Raw genomic sequence first — 19,580 nt, 5'->3', positions numbered from 1 at the left:
ATTAAAAACAATACAAGTTTAGCATACCAGTTTTATTCAGTGTACAGACAGCACCAATTAACTATTAAATTAACAAATTTAATAAATAATCTATTTATTCTAGTTATACTGTATCAACATAGAGACCATAGTGACTGAAAAACATATACTAACCTTCGACACTGCTACCAGCTTGATTGCAGACTTGAAAGGTTCTGGCTGAACAGCTGAAAAAATACAACCCCTCACTTGACGTACATAATTTTCTTTGATAGGATCAAGTGGGAAAGATTCTGTAATAAATATGAAGATATACTTTTTGTAATTTTCATTATTAATATAAAAATGGCAGTATTCTTCAACTGAGGTCAAATTTGTTTTTGGCTGCAACTCCATGCTCTTCATCATGGCAAGTTTTTCTCCTCGTGCACCCCACTCACATCCTCAAATGAACAACTTTGAAACCCTCAACTTTTCTCTAGCTACTTGTATTTTGCAAAGCTGGGTGGGAGGGTGAGTTGTGAGGAGGATGCAGAGATGCTTCAGTGTGATTTGGACAAGCTGAGTGGGTGGGCAAATGCATGGCAGATGCAGTATAACGTGGATAAATATGAAGTTATCCATTTTGGTAGCAAAAACAGGAAGGCAAATTATTATCTGAATGACTATAAATTGAGAGAAGGGAATGCGCAGAGACCTGGGTGTCCTTGTACACCAATCGCTGAAAGTAAGCATGCAGAGGTGCAGCAGGCGGTAAAGAAGGCAAATGGTATGTTGGCCTTCATAGCCAGAGGATTCGAGTACAGGAACAGGGATGTCTTGCTGCAATTGTACAGGGCCTTGGTGGGACCACACCTAGAATATTGTGTGCAATTTTGGTCTCCTTATCTGAGGAAGGATGTACTTGCTATAGAGGGAGTGCAGCAAAGGTTTACCTGACTGATTCCTGGGATGGCAGGACTGATATATGAGGAGAGATTGAATCGATTAGGATTATATTCACTGGAGTTCAGAAGAATGAGGGGGGATCTCGTAGAAACCTATAAAATTCTAACAGGACTAGACAGGGTAGATGCAGGAAGGATGTTCCCGATGGTGGGGGAGTCCAGAACCAGGAGTCACAGTCTGAGGATATAGGGTAGACCATTTAGGACTGAGATGAGGAAAATTTCTTCACCAAGAGAGTGGTGAGCCTGTGAAATTCGCGATCACAGAAAGTTGAGGCCAAAACATTGTATGTTTTCAAGAAGGAGTTAGATATAGCTCTTGGGGCGAAAGGGATCAAAGGGTATGGGGAGAAAGCGGGAGCAGGCTATTGAGTTGGATGATCAACCATGATCATAATGAATAGCGGAGCAGGCTCGAAGGGCCAAATGGCCTACTACTGCTCCTAGTTTCTATGCATTGCAACCGATCTACAGACTGAGGGAGAGGACAAGGGGTAAAAGAGAAGGGGAAAAGGGGAGAAAGGTAAGTGGAAGGGAAGAGAGGAGAAAAGGGGTGGAGAGATAGTGAGAGAGATAAAGAAAGGAGAGAGATGAAGCATAGTGTAAGGAGAGAAGAGAAAGAGAAGGGGAGTGAGAAGAGGAAATAGAAAGGAGGAAAAAGAGGGTGGGGGGGGAGGATGAAAGGGTGCATGAAGTTAGTGAGAGAGAAAGGAAGAAGAGCTTGAGGAGAAGGGAAGGCAGAGGAAGCTACAACACCGGAATCCACCTGACAATGTGAAAAATTGCCAGGTATGTCATGTCCACAAAAAGCAGGACATATCCAATCCAGCCAATTGGAGCCGAGTTAGTCTACTCTCAAACAACACAACGACAGAAAGTTTTGTCAGCACTGCTATCAAGCAGCACTTACACAGCAATAAACTGCTCACCGATGCTCATTTTTTGTCACCCAGCTCCGGATTTCATTACAGCCTTAGTCCAGAGACAAAAGAACTAAATTCCAGAGGTGAAGTTTGAGTGACTGCTCTTGACATCAAGGCAGCATTTGACCAATTGTGGTATCAAAGAACCCAGGCTAAACTGGAATCAATAGGAATTAGGGGAAAACTCCTCATTTTTGGAGTTGCACCTAACACAAAAGATGATGGTTGGGGTTGTTGGAGGCCAATCATCTCAGCCTCGGGATATTGTTGCAAGAATTCCTCAGAGTAGTGTTCTAGGACCAAACATCTTCAGCTGCTTCATCAATGGCCTTCCCCCTATCATAAGTTCAAAATTGAGGAGTGAGGATGTTTGCTGATGATTCTGCAGCATTCATTACCACTTGTAATTCCTCAGATACTGAAGTAGGCTGTGCCTGCATGCAGCAAGACCTGGACAACATTCAGGCTTAGGCTGATAAGTGACTATTGATATTCACACCACACAAGTCCAGGCAATGACCATCCCCAACAAGAGAGAATCTAACCATTTCCCCTTGACATTCAATAGCAATACCATCAAAATCCTGGTGGTTACCATTGACCAGAAATGTAACTGTACCAGCCAAATAAATACAGCAGCTATAAGACCAGGTCAAAAGCTGGGAATACTAAGATGAGTAACTCATCTCCTGACTCTCCAAAGTCTGTACCATCTAAAAGGCATAAGTCAGGAGTGCGATGGAATACTCTCCACCTGCCTCTAAGTGCAGCTCAAACAATATCAAGAAGTTCAACAACATCCAGGACAAAGGGCATCTTCCTTTCTTTAAATATTTGTTCAGATTTCTAAACTCCATGTACGATAAAATCTTTATTATCCGGTTTGTGCAGGAATTGGTGGTGCCAGATAACAAAATATTGGGCCAGAACTTACGAGGAGTGGCAGTCACAGTCAGATTGCCACTCCACTCTTTCTTACTTACCTTAGTCTGGAGCTGCACATTTCTTGCCCAGACTCCCAACCCAGGCCTGATGAGAAATATGCAGTGTACCTGGTTCCCAAGCCTTTTCTGTGCAGGGCAGTAGTGCCAGGGGAAGTGAAGCCACACCCGTTTTTTTATAGCACTAGCTGTCATAAACCAGGTAAGTTTAAAGGTCCCAGCCACTTTGAGCCAGGGAGAAGGTAAATGTATAAGTTAGGTGGTTGAGAGGTTAGGGTGGTCACTGGAGTGGGGGTCAGGGGGCTTAGGGTCAGGTGGTCGTCGGCTAGTCAGGAGTGGGAGGTAGTCAAGGGATGGGGGGTAGTCTGGGGTTGGGAGGGTAGTCAGGGTGGGGAGGGTGGTTGGGGGGTGTGGCGGGCATAGTTGAGAGAGTAGTCAGGGGTGGGGAGTATGGTCAGGAAGGGTGGGGAGATAGTTGGGAGGCAAAGAGAATAATCGGGGAGGGCAGGGGGTTGGGGAGGGAGCTGAAGACCTTAACTTCACAACCTAACCTTTATACCCCAAATTGCATTATAGCTCTTGCACTGTGGCATTTACAAGGAAGTAAGTTGCTCTGTTTATTCACATCCTTCAGCATTTTTCCATCGTGTACTTTTGGCAAAACAAACCAATTTTTAAGCATTTTGACAGTACTACTGATGTTATGGTCATATCAGTGATTCTCAAACTTCTGAAAAATGGCCACCTACAAACACTGACTCGCTCCCACACGCCCCTTAGCCTAAAACAATAGGAAATAATATGGTGAATGCAATGTGCTTCGTGACCATTTGCACCTTTCATAATGAGATTTTTTTCGTGTTATTTTCATACAGGAGTGTACTTCTATGAATCACAAAAGTTAGCATGCATCAGGACACTCAGATTCCTCTGTACCACAGCATGCTGTAGTCTCTCTCTCTTTAGATATTTTTCTTGTCCTATTGTTCTGACCCAAGTGGGTAACTTCACATTTTCCCACATTATACACCATCTGCCAAATTAAAAGAAAAATATAATAGCTGTTTACAAGCATTGATAATTTCAGAAAATCAAATCTATGCTATTTTTATCTTCGTCTCCCATTTTAAGTTTAAGGTACTGCATTGGGATCACAAAGGAAGGTGCAGCTTTGTAGACATTTGTGCATGAGCCAGAGGAGTGAATCATCAGTGAGTGACACCAAGCTATCAGAACCACAAAGTATTTCAAAACTATGAACACACCATCCACCTTCATGGTATTCTCAGGCTTGGCCTAAATAGCCAAGTGGTTATGGTACTGGGTTTGTAACCCCGAGATCAAGAGTTCATGGTATTCTCAAAGCGGGATCCCCACAGGGCCAGTAAATAACCCATCCACTTCACTACTCGTACGACGTGGAAAAAAAATATTTTACCTATTAACTTCCGAGATGTTAAATTCCACAAATCCATGGAAACTCTTTTCGGGTTAATTTTGCTATAACCCCAGTTATCACCTTTAACACAATAATGGCTAGAATCAACTGAACCACATTCATGATCAGAAGCAGCTTCAAATTCTGTTCTTTCCCCTCGAGAAAATATCCCAATAGTTAACTCCCAAATCAATCCCACAATCATCATCATCATCATATTGTGGTTGAGCATTTTTGCAACCATAGTTCTCTTTACTTTCACCGTTTCATCTTAGCAAGAATCCAACGTGCACCAATCCTTCCTTTTTTATATGCACAAAATACGTAAAGTAATTTGATTAGGAGAGAAGGGCGAAGCACTTTTCTCTTTGTAAGTGAAGAAATGTGTATAAAACACGACGTTTAATATTTGCAAATTTGCACCATCTCAGTTGGTATTTTGATTCAGTAGAAAGCCAGTAGTCGGCGCAGCTGCTTCTCCCACAGACTCTTCAAATGCTTTCAGAGAAAAAATGATTAAAGGTCAAGTTACTACAGAAGCATCGCCACAAATATATTTCCAAGAAAGAAGCACTCGTTTTCAAAGCGCCCTATAGTAAAATGTGCTGCTCCAGAATTTAACGACAATAATTTCCGGGTCAGACTGCATCAACCTTTAACTGTAATACGAAAATAGCCCCTTTTTTTCCTGGTCATGATTAATATTTTACTGATAGGTTTTTTTTCCCCAGGCTGTTCTATACTCAACATACTGGTTTTTTTTAAAAAAGGTCCCATTATAATTTACCCGGGCCTGCACTCCCAAGATCCCTGGCCGGAGGCGGGGCGGGACTGGAGAAGCCGCTAAAAATGGCGCTGCTTTTAAGCCGTTGCTGTGCGTGGAACAAGAGAACGAGCGGCTTTGCGGGCGGCGCGCTGAACGTGTGCAGCCTGTTTAACGGCTGCCGGGATCGCGAGGCCCCTCCGGCCGGCTATCCATTGGCTCGAGAGGTCGGGGCGGGGGCTGGTCGCCGGCACGCTCTTGTGAAGGTAAGAAGCTGAAGGGAAAGGAGCGGGGCCGCGGGGGTGAGAAGAAGGTCACCCTTTGCAGAGTTGCCCAACCGCCGCCTTCTTAGTCTGGTTACCTTGACATACCAGCAATGGTTGCCCGGGATCTGGATATATTTGGTTATGTGTAGATTCATAAAATAGTCGCAGCACAGAAAGCCCGTTTGGCCCGTTGTCGCCGTACGGCCCTCTACAAGAGCTACTTGGTAAGTCCCACTCCCCTGATCTTTCCCTGTAGCCCGGCAGATTTTTTTTCTTAAGGTATTTATCCAATTTCCTCATGAATGCCCCGATTGAATCTGCCTCCACCACACTGGCAGGCAGTACATACCAGCTCTTAATCACTCTGTAATGACTTGACATACTGGACAGGTTTCAACAAAAAAACAGTTGACTTATGCCTTGTAGATGGTGAACAGGCTTTGGGAAGTCAGGAGGTGAGTTACTTGTTGCAGGATTCCTAGCCTCTGACCTGCTCTTGTAGCCACAGTATTTATATGGTTAGACCAGTTCAGTTTCTGGTCAATGGTAAACCCCAGGATGCTGATAGTGGGGGATTAGTGATGGTAATGCCATTGAACGTCAAGGGACAATGGTTAGATTCTCTCTTGTTTGAGATGGGCATTTCCTGGCACTTTTGTGATGTGAATGTTACTTGCCACTTGTCAGCCCAAGCCTACATATTGTCTAGGTTTTGCTTGCCCTGTGGATTACCAGTGCTAAGAGCTCATTGGCCAGAAACTCCAAGAGCAGTCATGTGACCCTGATACACAGCAGGAGATGCTATACCTTCAATTACAACATTCCCCCCTTAGTTTTTTTTACAGTTTCTATTTAGAGAACATTTGAATACCCAACAACATATACATATATGCAACTCAGGTGATTGAAGATTAAGTCTCCTGAGGTGGTTTCCTTATTCAGTTAGAGCGTCGTAGTTTTGATTAGTAACTGCAGCACCAGATACATCATTAGAAAGTGGCAGTTCAGGGTTTGGCAACTTTATAGAGATATTGGGCATGTCTATTCTAGGTCGATCTGTCACCTCGGGGATTAATGGTTCGATGTTAATCACCGGTGGGATAGCTGGTTGTTGGAACGTGTCTCTATTCCTAAAGTGATCCGCGTGTTTTTGAATAATTCGGTCTTCCACTTCCACCTGAAGGACAAGGAGCCAGTTTCTGAGACAATTGTACCAGGATACCAACTAGGTCTACTTCCAAAATCCCACACGGAAACTGTCTCTCCTGCAGTGAATCTGCAAGTTTTGCTATGAATATCGTGATTCAATTAATGATTACTCTGATTCTTCTCTATCTTCCCCTCTAAGTTTGGAAACACCAGACTTAATCTTGTACGTAGGTGGTGTTTTGTCAATAATTCAGATGGTGTTGAACCTGTAGTTGAATGAGGCGTTCTTCAATAATTGAGAAGAAAACGGGAAAGTTGAGTTTCTATAGTACCTTCTGATAACCTCTTTATTCCAAATTTGAAAGTTTGCATGCTCTTTTAGCTAAACCATTTGATGAGGGATGATATGGTGCTGTTTTAATATGCCTGATTCCATTTAAACTCATGAATTTCTGAAACTCAAACCATTATCAGAAACAATGACTTCTGGTAGGCCATGTATTCTAAAACTCTGACGCAGCTTTTCAATAGTTGCACTTTGACTTCATACACATCCATCCATTTAGAATGCGCATCCACGATGAATAAAAACATGAAACCTAATGTCTTTATGAGGAAAGGTTGGACAGTCTGAGCTTCCACTGGAGCTCAGAAGAGTAAGAGGTGATTTGTTTGAAGTATACAAGATCCTGAATGACCATGACAAGGTGGACATCGAAAGGATGTTTCCTCTTTTGAGTAAGTCCAGAACTAGGGTACACCATTGTAAAATTAGTGGTCGCCCTTTTAGGACAGAGATGAGGAGAAATTTTTTCTCTTGGAGGTTTGTGTGACTTTGGAACACTCTGCATCAGAAGGTGGTGGAGGTGGGGTAATTGAATATTTTTAAGGCAGAGGTAAATAGATTCTTGTTAGGCAAGGGAATCAAAGGTTATCGGGGTGAGATGGGAACGTAGAAATCAAAGCACAAGATCATCAGCCATGATCGTATTGAATTGCAGAGCAGGCTCGAGGGGCTGAATGATTTGCTCCTGTTCCTATTTCTTATGTTCTAAGAATGGTCCTACATAATCAATACCAGTCTAACCTAGGGTTGACCAGGCCATTTCCATGGAAGCAATTGAGCTGAATCTTCTGTTGCTGCTGACACTGGAGGCAGTGCTTGACCCTGCCTTCGATGTTATTGTCTATGTCTGGCCACCAGACATAGCATCACACAAGCATTTTCATCTTCGATATACCTGGATGTGCACTGTGAAGCTGTCGAGTGGTTCTCTTCTTTGCGAAAGGCTGACAATTCTTGATCCCCACAACAAGATCCCATCTTCACAACTTAACTCTGATTTTCAGGCATGGAATGTTCTCATCTCTTCTGATGCTAGTGAATTTGACCATCCTTGCAATACCAGGTCTTGGACTTTTGACAAATTTGGATCCCTGTTCGTTCACTTTTTAATTTGCTTTGCGCACACAGGTGAAGAATCCAAGACAAAGCACAACTTCTGTGGCACTGAAGCATGTACAATGCTACCTGGTAACAGGAGGCAACTGAGTGCGTCCGCATTTGCAATAAGCAAGCCAGGGCGGTGCATGAAGGTATACTCAAAAGTAGATGATATCAAAGCCCAATGTTGAATTCTTGCTGATGCTATTGGTGGAATGGCCTTATCCTCACTGTATAAATCCATTAATGTTTTATGGTCCGACACAATGGTGACATGTCATTGATGCAGATACTGGTGGAATTTCTTCACTCCAAATATCAACAATAAACTTTCTAGTTGGGAATGACCTTTCTCGGCTGCAGACAGGTTCTGGAGCCCTAGTCAATTGGCTTTTCTGAGCCATCTTCCATTCAGTGTGATAATGCAGTTCCCACGCCAGAAGAGAATGCACCGCGTGTTAGTACCAATTCTTTCAATGGGCTGTAGTATACCAATAAACAAGATGAATGTAATAGCTTCTTAACTTTCACAAAGGCTTCTTCCTGTTGTGAATTCCATAACTGGCGATGATTCTTTTTTAACAATTGTAAAGGTGCTAACGCCGTTGATGAGTTTGGCAAGAAGCAGCTATAATAGTTGATCATATCCGGAAAAGACTTCAGTTTGGTTACACTGGACGGAGAGGACGCATTTTTGATTGCCCTAACTTTCACTTCTATCGGATGCAAACCCATGGCATCCACCCTGTGACCCATTAAGTAACTTCTGGCCTTTGGAATATACATTTCTCTTTCTTTAATTGTACACCGGCTTCCAAAAATCATCTTAGCGCCTCATCCAGGTTGGCCAAGTGTTTGGTTTCAGTTGACCCTGTGATCAGATTATCATCTAGGTATACTACTACACAGAAGCCCTTGTAAAAGACTCTCCATTGTCCTTTGGAAGATTGTGCATGAAGACAGTACTCCAAAGGGTAGGTGAGTATATTGCATGCTAACGGTTAACGTATCCTCCTGGACGTTCTATCCAACTCTAATTGTTGGTAAGCATGGCTCATGTCCAGTTTTATATCAGATTTGCTTCCAGCTAGCTTTGCTTATAAGTCATCTATCCTTGGGATAGGATATTTATGCCTTGGCTGCCTTGTTCACGGTCAATTTGTAGTCGTGTCCCTCCTCCTCCCCCTCAAAATGCATGTAGTTTGGTCAGGCTTCACCACTGGGACTATGGGTGCTGCCCATTCCTAAATTTGGACTGGTTGGATGATGCCTAGCTTTTCTAACTAGCATAGTTCTGCATCCACCTTCTCCCTTGAGGCATAAGACACAGGTGTGGCCTTGAAGAAATGGGTGTCACCTGAGAATCCACATCTGTTTTTGCTTGCGAGCTTTTTAACGTCCCTAATTCGTCACGAAATGCGCTGTTGTTTTTCCTTAGCAGTTCAGGAACTCCTCCTGTTCTCAAGTGAAATATTTCAGACCAGTTAAGCTTGGTGTTTTTCTTTTTGTAACCAGTCTCAGCCCAGAAGACTAGGTCCTTTACCTGTTACTATGGTCACTGGAAGCTGGACTGTCTGTTCCCTATAAGACATGGGTACTGTGGCGATGCCCTTTACCTGTATGGTTTCTCCACTGTATGTCTTCAATTGAGCAGTTGGTCGTTCTAGATTCAATAGTAGCTGGATACCTTCATTTAGGTATTTTAAATGTGCTCTCCCACCACTGTGGTTGAGGCTCCCGTATCTACCTCCATTATTAGCGGCTTCCCATTAACTTAGATTGTGACGGCAGTAGGTTCGGTTTTTACACTGGTGACGTTGTACAGGGAATAGATGTCGGTATTGGCAGCTTCTGTTGTATTATTCAATTCAATCATATTGTTTTGCTGCCTTATGGGCTGTTTCGATTTAATTGTTTTATTACGTGACTTTCCTTATGGCAGCAATGGCATTCTGCCTCCTTGAATCTGCATTTGTCCAGTACTTGGTCATCCCCACATCTATTATGGATTAACCTTGGAGTCGCTGCTGAAATGTTTCCACTAGGCCTTTTCATTTTTTCTAACAGCAGACATTGCCTCTTGCTGCTGTCTCTCTGGAAGGTTCCCGCGCTACATGAAGAAAAGCGCCATGTTGTACGTGTTGTAAAGCCTGAGAGTCTCTCTCAGCACTTTCCATGGCTGGTGCTATTTCTGTGGCGCGCTTCAAGCTGATATCGACTTCTGTGAGTAAACGTCACTGAATGGTGTCATTGTGAGCTCCACAAACTAACTGGTCCTGCAGTATGTCATGAGTGTCTCCTCGGCAGTGTTCTGACAGCTGCTTCAGCTTCGCTATGTAGGTTGCGATGGACTCTCCAGGGGACCCACATTCTGGAATTAAACTTAAACCTCTGCATTATTACGGATGGTTTTGGCTGGTAATGTCTTCACAGGGTCCACTAATTCGTTAAAGGACTTCAAATTGGTTCTTTCTTTCTTTCTTGCTTTCAACAAGGTGCGGGGTGCAGCGTCAGTGCCATTTTGCCCTCGTAATGACTTGACCCTACCAGACAGGTTTCAACACAAAACAGTTAACTTTATTACAAAGAGCTTTTCAGACACTACAACTGGGTCTCCACAAGAAAGCCCTTCCTGGTGTGACCCCAGAGTGAAAGTTTGGATGTGTATGAGTTGCTGGGGAGGGGGGTGGAGAACAAAAGTTGAGTGTGGGGGAATTGATGAAAAGACAGGGTTTCTCCAATAAATACGTATACTTAGTTACTTTTGCAACAACAGTCGGGCCTTGAGAGCAGTCCATTAGGCCATGTCTGCCAACAAAGAAAAACAATCATTTAAATGGGCCTTGCAACTGTCAGAAATTATTCCGCGGTCCATAGCAGCCATTGGAAGACCTGATGTACCTGAAGTTCCTCATCTCCGGTCAATTCTCAAAAATCTTCTCTGCACCCTGTCTAATGCCCTCCACATCCTTTTTTTAAAAATTTGCCCATGGGGTCTGGGTGTTGCTGACTAGGCCAGCATTTATTTGCCATCCAAGTGCCCTTGAGAAATTGGTGGTGAGCTGTTGTCTTGAACTGCTGCAGTCCATGTATTGTAGGAACACCCACAGTGCTATTAGGAAGGGAATTCCAGGATTTGATCCAGTGACAGTAAAGGAACGGCGGATGATACACACCATCCTGGCTTGGAACTGTAACTTGGAGGGGAACTCACAGGTAGCGGTGTTCCCATGCACCTGCTGCCCTTGCCCTTCTAGGTGGTAGAGGTTGTGGATTTGAAAGGTGCTATCGAAGGAGCCTTGGTGAGTTTCTGCAATGGATCTTGTAGATGGTACACACTGCTGCCACTGTTCAGTGGTGGAGGGAGTGAATGTTTGTGGAAGGGGTGTCAATCAAGCAGGCTGCTTTGCCCTGGATGGTGTCAAGGTTCTTGAGTGTTGGAGCTGCACTCATCCAGGCAAGTGGAGAGTATTCCATCACACTCCTGACTTGTGCCTTGTAGATGGTGGACAGGCTTGGGGGAGTCATGAGACGAGTTACTTGCTGCAAGATTCCTAGCCTTGGACTTGCTCTTATAATCACAGTATTTATATGGCTAGTCCAGTTCAGTTTCTGGTCAGTGGTAACCCCCAGGATGCTGATGATGGGGGATTCAGCGATGGTAATGCCATTGGATGTCATAGGGAGATGGTTAGAATCTCTCTTGTTGGAGATGATCATTGCCTGGCACTTGTGTGGCTCGAATGTTACTTGCCACTTATCAGCCCAAGTCTGAATATTATCCAGATCATGCTGCATTTAGAAACTGATGGCTCCTAAAGTGTGGGGCCCAGAAATTGGCACAGTACTCCAGTTGAAGCTAAACAAGAATTTTATGAGGGTTGATCATAATTTGTTTTTGCTAATATATGTTTGTATAAAGCCCAAGATTCAATTTGCCTTATTAACTGCTTCCTCAACCTGTCCTGTCACCTTCATTGATTTTGTGCCCATAGACTGACCCTTGTGCCCTTTATTATGAATTTCCTACCAAAATATATTGCACTTCTCGGCATTAAATTTCGTCTGCCATCTGTCTCACCATTTCAACAGCCTGTTTATGTCCTATTGAAGTATATCACTATCCTCCTCACAGTTCACAATACTTCCAAGTTTTGTGTCTTCCACATATTTTGGAATTGTGACCTGAGTACCCAAGTTTAGGTAATTAATATATATCAAGAAAAGCAAGGATCCTAGTATGGACACGTGGGGACCCCCGCTGTATACCTTCCTCCAGTCTGAAAAAAATGACTATTCATCACTTAAGTTTTCTGTGACTCAGCTAACTTTTATTCCATGGACTTCAACTTTGCTGATAAGTCAATAGTGTAGCACTTTATCAAAAAGATTTTAGAAAACCATATAAACCACATCAACCTCTGTTACCTCCCGATTTGCTTTTATTAAATCTCTTTTGGCATTCCCTAATTAATCTGCACTTGTCCAAGTGATTTAAATTTGTTCCAGATTATGGTCTCTTAAAGATAAAACTGACTGCCCTCTAGTTGCTGTGTTTATCTTTACACCTTTTTTAAAAATAAAGTTTTAACATTTGTAATTCTCTAGTTTTCTGGCACCACCTCCTATATCCAGGAAGCAGGGGTTGTGTGCCTTAGAACAGTCTAGGTTAAGAGATTTGACAGAGGTTTACAAAATCATAACTGGTTTTGGTAGTGTAAATAAGGAGAAACTGTTTGCAGTTATGGGAGTGTTGGTAATCAGAGGACACAAATGTAAGGTGATCCTGGAAATATCTAGCCTGGCAATCAAGTGCAGTATTGAAGGAATGCTGCAGTATCATTGGTGCCATCTTTCAGATCAGACCTTTAAACCATGACCTGCCTGCTTTCTAAGGTGGACATAAAATCCCATGGCTCCATTTCAAAGCTGAGCTGAAGAGGGAACTTTGGTGTCCTGGCCAATGTGATCAACATCATAAAAAGATACTGGTGATTATCACTTACTGTTTGTGTGGGAGCTTGCTGTGTGCAAATTGGCTGCTGTGTTTCCATTACAATGCTTCAAAAGCAGTTCAGTTGGCTGTAAAGCACTTTGGAACATCTGGAGTCATGAAAGGCACTGTATAAATGCATTTTTTTAATATATATTGTGCAGTCAGCATCAAAGTGATGGTGCTTGTCATTGACCCCAAAGAAAGCTGCTCACAACAACAATCTCTGTGGTGTGGTTTCACCTTTTCCAACATTAATTTTGTTCATGTGATAGCTGGCTCCGGGGATCTCCGACGAGCAGCAATATAGGAGGTTAAGCATTGAAGAAATTGCACAGACATCCAACCATTAAGTAAGATGTATTTATTATCCCTCACATTTTCATAATTTTACAGAAAGTGAAGTGAAAGTGAATTTTCCCAAGAAAATTGGGAAAGGCAAATGCGATTAGTTTCCAGGGTCAGATTGACTGTTTAACAGTAATTATGAACTAAGTGCGTCCATTTTTAAAAACTCCGTTACATTCCATTCAAGGAGGTGTCACGTTTGCCAGTATTTTTAAAGCGAGACTAATGATACAAAGTAACCTTCCAAGAATCCTTAGATTCTGGAAAAGTCCCAGAGGATTGGAGAACAGCCAATGTAACACCCTTATTCCAAAAGGGAGGAAGACAAAAACAGCTAACTATAGGCCAGTTAGCTTAACATCTGTTATTGGAGAAATGTTGGCGTCTATCAGAGCATTTAGAAATAGTCAGCATGACATCATGAATGGGAAATCATGCCTAACAAATTTATTAGAATTCTTTGAGGAGGTAACAAGCAAGATAGATAAAGGAGAACCAGTAGGTGTAATATATTTGGATTTCCAAAAGGCGTTTGATAAGGTATTGCATATAACGCTACTTAATAAGATAAGACCCCATGGTGTTGGGGGTAATTTTTTAAAATTCATCCATGGGATGTGGGCTTGGCTGGCTGGGCCAGCATTTATTGCCCACCTCTAGTTGCCCTTGAGAAGGTGGTGGTAAGCTGCCATCTTGAACCACTGTAGTCTGTGGTGTAGTTACACCCACAGTGCTGTTAGGAAGGGAGTTCCACGATTTTGACCCAGCGACAGTGAGGGAACGCTGATATATTTCCAAGTCAGGATGGTGAGTGACTTGGAGGGGAACTTCCAGTGGTGATGTTCCCAGGTATCAACTGCCCTTGTCCTTCTGGATGGTAGTGATCGTGGGTTTGGAAGATGTTGTCGAAGGAGCCTTGGTGAATTCCTGCAATGCATCTTGTAAGTGGTGCTACTGTGTATCAGTGGTGGAGGGAGTGAATGTTTGTGGATGTGGTGCTAATCAAGCGGGCTGCTTTGTCCTGGATGGTGTCAAACTTCTTGTGTTGTGGGAGCTGCAAGTGAGTATCCAGGCAAGTGAGGAGTATCCTATCACACTCCTGACTTGTGCCTTGCAGATGGTGGACAGGCTTTGGAGAATCAGGAGGTGAGTTATTCATCACACGATTCCTAACCTCTGACCTGCTTTTGTAGCCACAGCATTTAAATGGCTAGTCCAGTTCAGTTTCTGGTCAATGGTAACCACCAGGATGTTGATAGTGGGGAATTCAGTGATGGTAATGCCATTGAACATCAAGGGGTGATAGTTGGATTCTTGCTTGTTGGAGATGGCCATTGCCTGGCACTTGTGTGGTGTGAATGTTACTTGTCAGCCTAAGAATAGATGTTGTCTAGGTCTTGCTGCATTTGGACATGGACTGCTTCAGTATCTGAGGAGTCGCGAATGGTGCTGAACATTGTGCAATCATCAGCGAGCATCCCCACTTTTGATCTTATGATGGAATGAAGGTCATTGATAAAGCAGCTGACAATGGTTAGGCTGAGGACACTACCCTGAGGAACTCCTGCAGTGATGTCCTAGAGCTGAGATGACTGACCTCTAACAGCAGCAACATTTTCCTTTTGTGCTAGGTATGACTCCAACCAGTGGAGAGCTTTCCCCCGACTCCCGTTGATTCCAGTTTTGCTAGGGTTCCTTGATGCCACGCTCAGTCTAATGCTGCCTTGATTTCAAGGGCAGTCACTCTCGCCTCACCTCAGGAGTTCAGCTCTTTTGTCCATGTTTGAGCCAAGGCTGTAATGAGGTCAGGAGCTGAGCCGCCCTGGCAGAACCCAAATTGGGTGTTGACTTAGATGAGGAAAGTGAATGTACTATCACCAAGTTTGCAGATGATACATAGGTGGGAAGGCAAGTGGCGAGGATGACACAGGGAGTCTACAGAGGGATATAGACAGGTTAAATGCGTGGGCAGAAACTTGGCAGGTGGAATATAATGTGGGAAAATGTGAGGTTATGTACATTGGCAGGAAGAATAGAGGAGCTGAATATTATTTAAATGGAGAAAGACTGCAGAAGGTTGCAGCATTGACGGATTGGGGAGTCCTTGCGCATGAATCCCAAAAGGCTAGCATACAAGTTCAACAGATAATAGGGAAGGCAAATGGAATGTTGGCCTTTATTTTTCAAAGGGAATGGAGTATAAAAAAGGAAAACAAAAACAAAAATACCTGGAAAAACTCAGCAGGTCTGGCAACATCAGTGGAGAGGAGCACAATTGATGTTTCGAGTCCACATGACTCTTCAACAGAACTAATTAAAAATAGAGGAGGGGTGAAATATAAGCAGGTCTGGCAACATCAGTGGAGAGGAGCACAATTGATGTTTCGAGTCCACATGACTCTTCAACAGAACTAATTAAAAATAGAGGGGTGAAATATAAGCTGGTTTAAGGGGTGGGGGGATGGGTTGGGACAAGAAGAGCTAAGTAGAGGGGCAGTGATAGGTGGAGATAACCAAAAGATGTCACAGACAAAAGGACAAAGAGGTGTTGAAGGTGGTGATATTATCTAAAAGAATGTGCTAATTAAGGGTAGAAAGCAGGACAAGCCAGGTACAGATAGCCCTAGTGAGGGTGGGGTGGGGCGAAGGACTCAAAAAAGGCTAAAAGGTAGAGATTAAACAATGGATGGAAATACATTTAAAAACAATGGAAATAGGTGGGAAAAGAAAAATCTATATAAATTGTTGGAAAAAAACAAAAAGGAGGGGGAAAAATCGGAAAGGGAGTTGGGATGAAGGAGACAATTCATGATCTAAAGTTGTTGAACTCAATATTCAGTCCAGAAGGCTGTCAAGTGCCTAGTCGGAAGATGAGGTGCTGTTCTTCCAGTTTGCGTTGAGCTTCATTGGAACAATGCAGCAAGCCAAGGACAGACATGTGGGCATGAGAGCAGGGTGGAGTGATGAAATGGCAAGCGACAGGGAGGTCTGGGTAATGCTTGCGGACAGACTGAAGGTGTTCTGCAAAGCGATCATCTGTCTGCGTTTGGTCTTTCCAATGTAGAGGAAACCGCATTGGGAGAAATGAATGCAATAGACTAAGTTGAGGGAAGTGCAAGTGAAATGCTGCTTCACTTGAAATGAGTGTTTGGGCCCTTGGACGGTGAGGAGAGGGGAAGTGAAGGGGCAGGTGTTGCATCTTCTGCGGTTGCATGGGAAGATGCTGTGGGAGGGGGTTGAGGTGTAGGGGGTGATGGAGGAGTGGATCAGGGTGTCACGGAGGGACCAATCCCTACGAAATGCCGCCGGGGGGGGTGAAGGGAAGATGTGTTTGGTGGTGGCATCATGCTGAATTTGGCGGAAATGGCAGAGGATGATCCTTTGAACGCAGAGGCTGGTGGGGTGATAAGTGAGCACAAGGGGGACCCTATCATGTTTCTGGGAGGGAGGAGAAGGTGTGAGGGCGGATGTGCGGGAGATGGGTCGGACACGATTGAGGGCCCTGTCAACCATTGTGGGTGGAAAAGCTCGGTTAAGGAAGAAGGAGGACATGTCAGAGGAACTGTTTTTGAAAGTGGCATCATCAGAACAGATGCGACGGAGGCAAAGGAACTGAGAGAATGGGATGGAGTCCTTACAGGAAGAGGGGTGTGAGGAGCTGTGAGAGTCGGTAGGCTTGTAATGGATATTGGTGGACAGTCTATCACTAGAAATTGAGACAGAGAGGTCAAGGAAGGGAAGGGAAGTGTCAGAGATGGACCATATGAAAATGATGGAGGAGTGGAAATTGGAAGCAAAATTAATAAATTTTTCCAGGTTCTGACAAAGAGCATGAAGCAGCACCGAAGTAATAATCGACGTACCAGAGAAAGAGTTGTGGGAGGGGGCGGGAGTAGGACTGGAACAAGGAATGTTCCACATACTCCATAAAGAGATAGGCATAGCTGGGGCCCATGCGGGTCGGGACCTGGAAAAATTTATTAATTTTGCTTCCAATTTCCACCCCATCATTTTCACATGGTCCGTGTCTGACACTTCCCTTCCTTGACCCCTCTGTCTCAATGCCACTTTCAAAAACAGTTCCTCTGACATGTCCTCCTTCTTCCTTAACCGAGATTTTCCACCCACGGTGGTTGACAGGGCCCTCAACCATGTCCGGCCCATCTCCCGCGCATCCGCCCTCACACCTTCTCCTCCCTCCCAGAAACATGATAAGGTCCCCCTTTTCCTCACTTATCACCCCACCAGCCTCCGCGTTCAAAGGACCATCCTCCGCCATTTCCGCCAAATTCAGCATGATGCCACCAGCAAACACATCTTCCCTTCACCCCCCCCCCCCCCCTCCCGTAGGGATTGTTCCCTCCGTGACACCCTGATCCACTCCTCCTCAACCCCCTCCCATGGCACCCTCCCATGCAACTGCAGAAGATGCAACACCTGCCCCTTCACTTCATCTCTCCTCACCATCCAAGGGCCCAAGCACTCATTTCAAGGGAAACAGCATTTCACTTGCATTTCCCTCAACTTAGTCTACTGCATTTGTTGCTCCCAATGCGGTTTCTTCTGCATTGGAGATACCAAACACAGACTGGGTGACCCCTTTGCAGAACACCTTCGGTCTGTCCGCAAGCATTACCCAGACCTCCCTGTCGCTTGCCATTTCAACACTCCACCCTGCTCTCACGCCCACATGTCTGGCCTTGGCTTGCTGCATTGTTCCAGTGAAGCTCAACACAAACTGGAGGAACAGCACCTCATCTTCCGACTAGGCACTTTACGGCCTTCCGGACTGAATATTGAGTTCAACAACTTTAGATCATGAACTCTCTCCCCCATCCCCACCCCCTTACTGATTTTTTTCCCCCTCCCTTTTTGTTTTTTCCAATAATTTATATTGATTTTTCTTTTCCCACCTACTTCTATTATTTTTAAATGTACTTCCATCCATTGTTTTATCTCTACCTTTTGGCCTTTTTTGATTCCTTCGCCCCAACCCACCCCCACTAGGGTATCTGTACCTTGCTTGTCCTGCGCCCCCCCCTCCCTCTCTTAAACCAGCTTATATTTCTCTATTTTTAATTAGTTCTGTTGAAGAGTCATGCGGACTCGAAACATCAACTGTTCTCCTCTCCACCGATTCTGCCAGACCTGCTGAGTTTTTCCAGGATTTTTGTTTTTGTTTTTGATTTGGATTTCCAGCATCCGCAGTTCTTTGCTTTTATAAAAAAGGAAAGTCTTGCTAAAACTATACAAGGCACTAGTTAGGCAACAACTAGAATACTGTGAACGATTTTGGTCCCCTTATCTAAGGAAAGATATACTGCTATTGGTGGCAGTCCAGAGAATGTTCACTAGGTTGATCCTGAGTATGGAGGGATTTTCTTATGTGGAAAGGTTGAGTAGGTGGGGCCTGTACTCATTGGAGTTTAGAAGAATGAGAGGCAACCTTATTGAAACATATAGCATTCTTAGGAGGCTTGTCAGATAGGTGCTAGGAGGCTGCTTTCCCTGTGGGAGAGTCCAGGACTAGAGGGCATGATCTCAGAGCGGTGGGGGGGTGGGTGCCCATTTATAACAGATGAGGAGAAATTTCTTCTCAGGGTAGTCAATCTGTGGAATTCTTTACCTGTAGAGGGCTTAGAGGCTGGGTCATTAACTATATTCAAGGCTGAGATAGACAGATTTTTAAACAGTAAGGGAATCTAGGGTTACGGGGAAAAGTCAGGAAAGTGGAGTTGAGGATTATCAGATCTGCCATGATCTCATTGAATGACAGAGCAGGCTCAATGGGCCAAATGGCCTACTTCTCCTATGTCTGTTCTTATAAAGTGTAAGTTCATGTCAATTTAAGTGATTTCTTAAGTGCAGGTTTTCAACAGTGCACCCTATGGAGGAGCACGGAGTCACTAACAACACCTTCTGGATATCCACATTTAGCTGTGCATGTGCGGTTCCAAAATTTGCTGTCTGTTTCACAGTGGTATTCATGCCAAATAATGAGAGTTTCATTGTAAGCGCAAAATCCAGGCCTTTTTTTTAAACACAGTTGTTGTGGTCTGGAATGAAAAGGTGTTGGAAGCAGATTCAATAACTTCCAAAAGGAAATAGTTGAAGGGGAAAATTTTTCTGGGCTATGGGAAAAGAACAGGGAAATGGTACTAATAGGATACTTCAACCAAAAGAGCTGGCACAAGCACATTGGTCTGAATGGATTCCTCTTGTGCTGTTTCATTCTATAATAATGCTTCCCAAATGCTGTATTTTTGTTCAACATGGCAAAGATGTAATGATGAGTAATTTGTCATGAGGGAATGTAGGGTAATATAATTCAATGAATCACCTTGTCCAACAGCTCCTGTTTAATCTCTGACTCTCCACCATCCCCAAAT

General features: G+C 43.9%; 2 protein-coding genes across 4 annotated transcripts in view; one reads left to right on the top strand and one right to left on the bottom strand.

The window, feature by feature from the left end:
- LOC121275755 (protein adenylyltransferase SelO-like) overlaps positions 1–4,850 on the bottom strand; it is a 270,091-nt gene extending 265,241 nt beyond the window's left edge. The window contains exons 1-2 of one of the 2 annotated variants that reach the window (XM_041183353.1): positions 4,229–4,850; positions 154–272 (exon numbers count right to left, since the gene is read on the bottom strand). In XM_041183353.1, the coding sequence (XP_041039287.1) occupies positions 154–272; positions 4,229–4,472 (363 nt within the window). In that variant the 5' untranslated portion in view covers positions 4,473–4,850. The remainder of the gene's footprint in view (positions 1–153; positions 273–4,228) is intronic. The other variant, XM_041183354.1, reaches the window with a different exon arrangement.
- A 216-nt stretch (positions 4,851–5,066) lies between these two features.
- Positions 5,067–19,580, top strand: part of pdss1 (prenyl (decaprenyl) diphosphate synthase, subunit 1) — a 49,034-nt gene continuing 34,520 nt past the window's right edge. For both annotated transcript variants that reach the window (XM_041184650.1, XM_041184651.1), the window contains exon 1: positions 5,067–5,257. In XM_041184650.1, coding sequence (XP_041040584.1) covers positions 5,078–5,257 — 180 coding nt within the window. In that variant the 5' untranslated portion in view covers positions 5,067–5,077. The remainder of the gene's footprint in view (positions 5,258–19,580) is intronic.

Source organism: Carcharodon carcharias, chromosome 3 (genome assembly GCF_017639515.1).
Source record: "Carcharodon carcharias isolate sCarCar2 chromosome 3, sCarCar2.pri, whole genome shotgun sequence".
Lineage (NCBI taxonomy): Eukaryota > Metazoa > Chordata > Chondrichthyes > Lamniformes > Lamnidae > Carcharodon > Carcharodon carcharias.
Note: the sequence above shows the minus strand (reverse complement) of the source record. Positions and strands in the feature narration are given on the sequence as shown.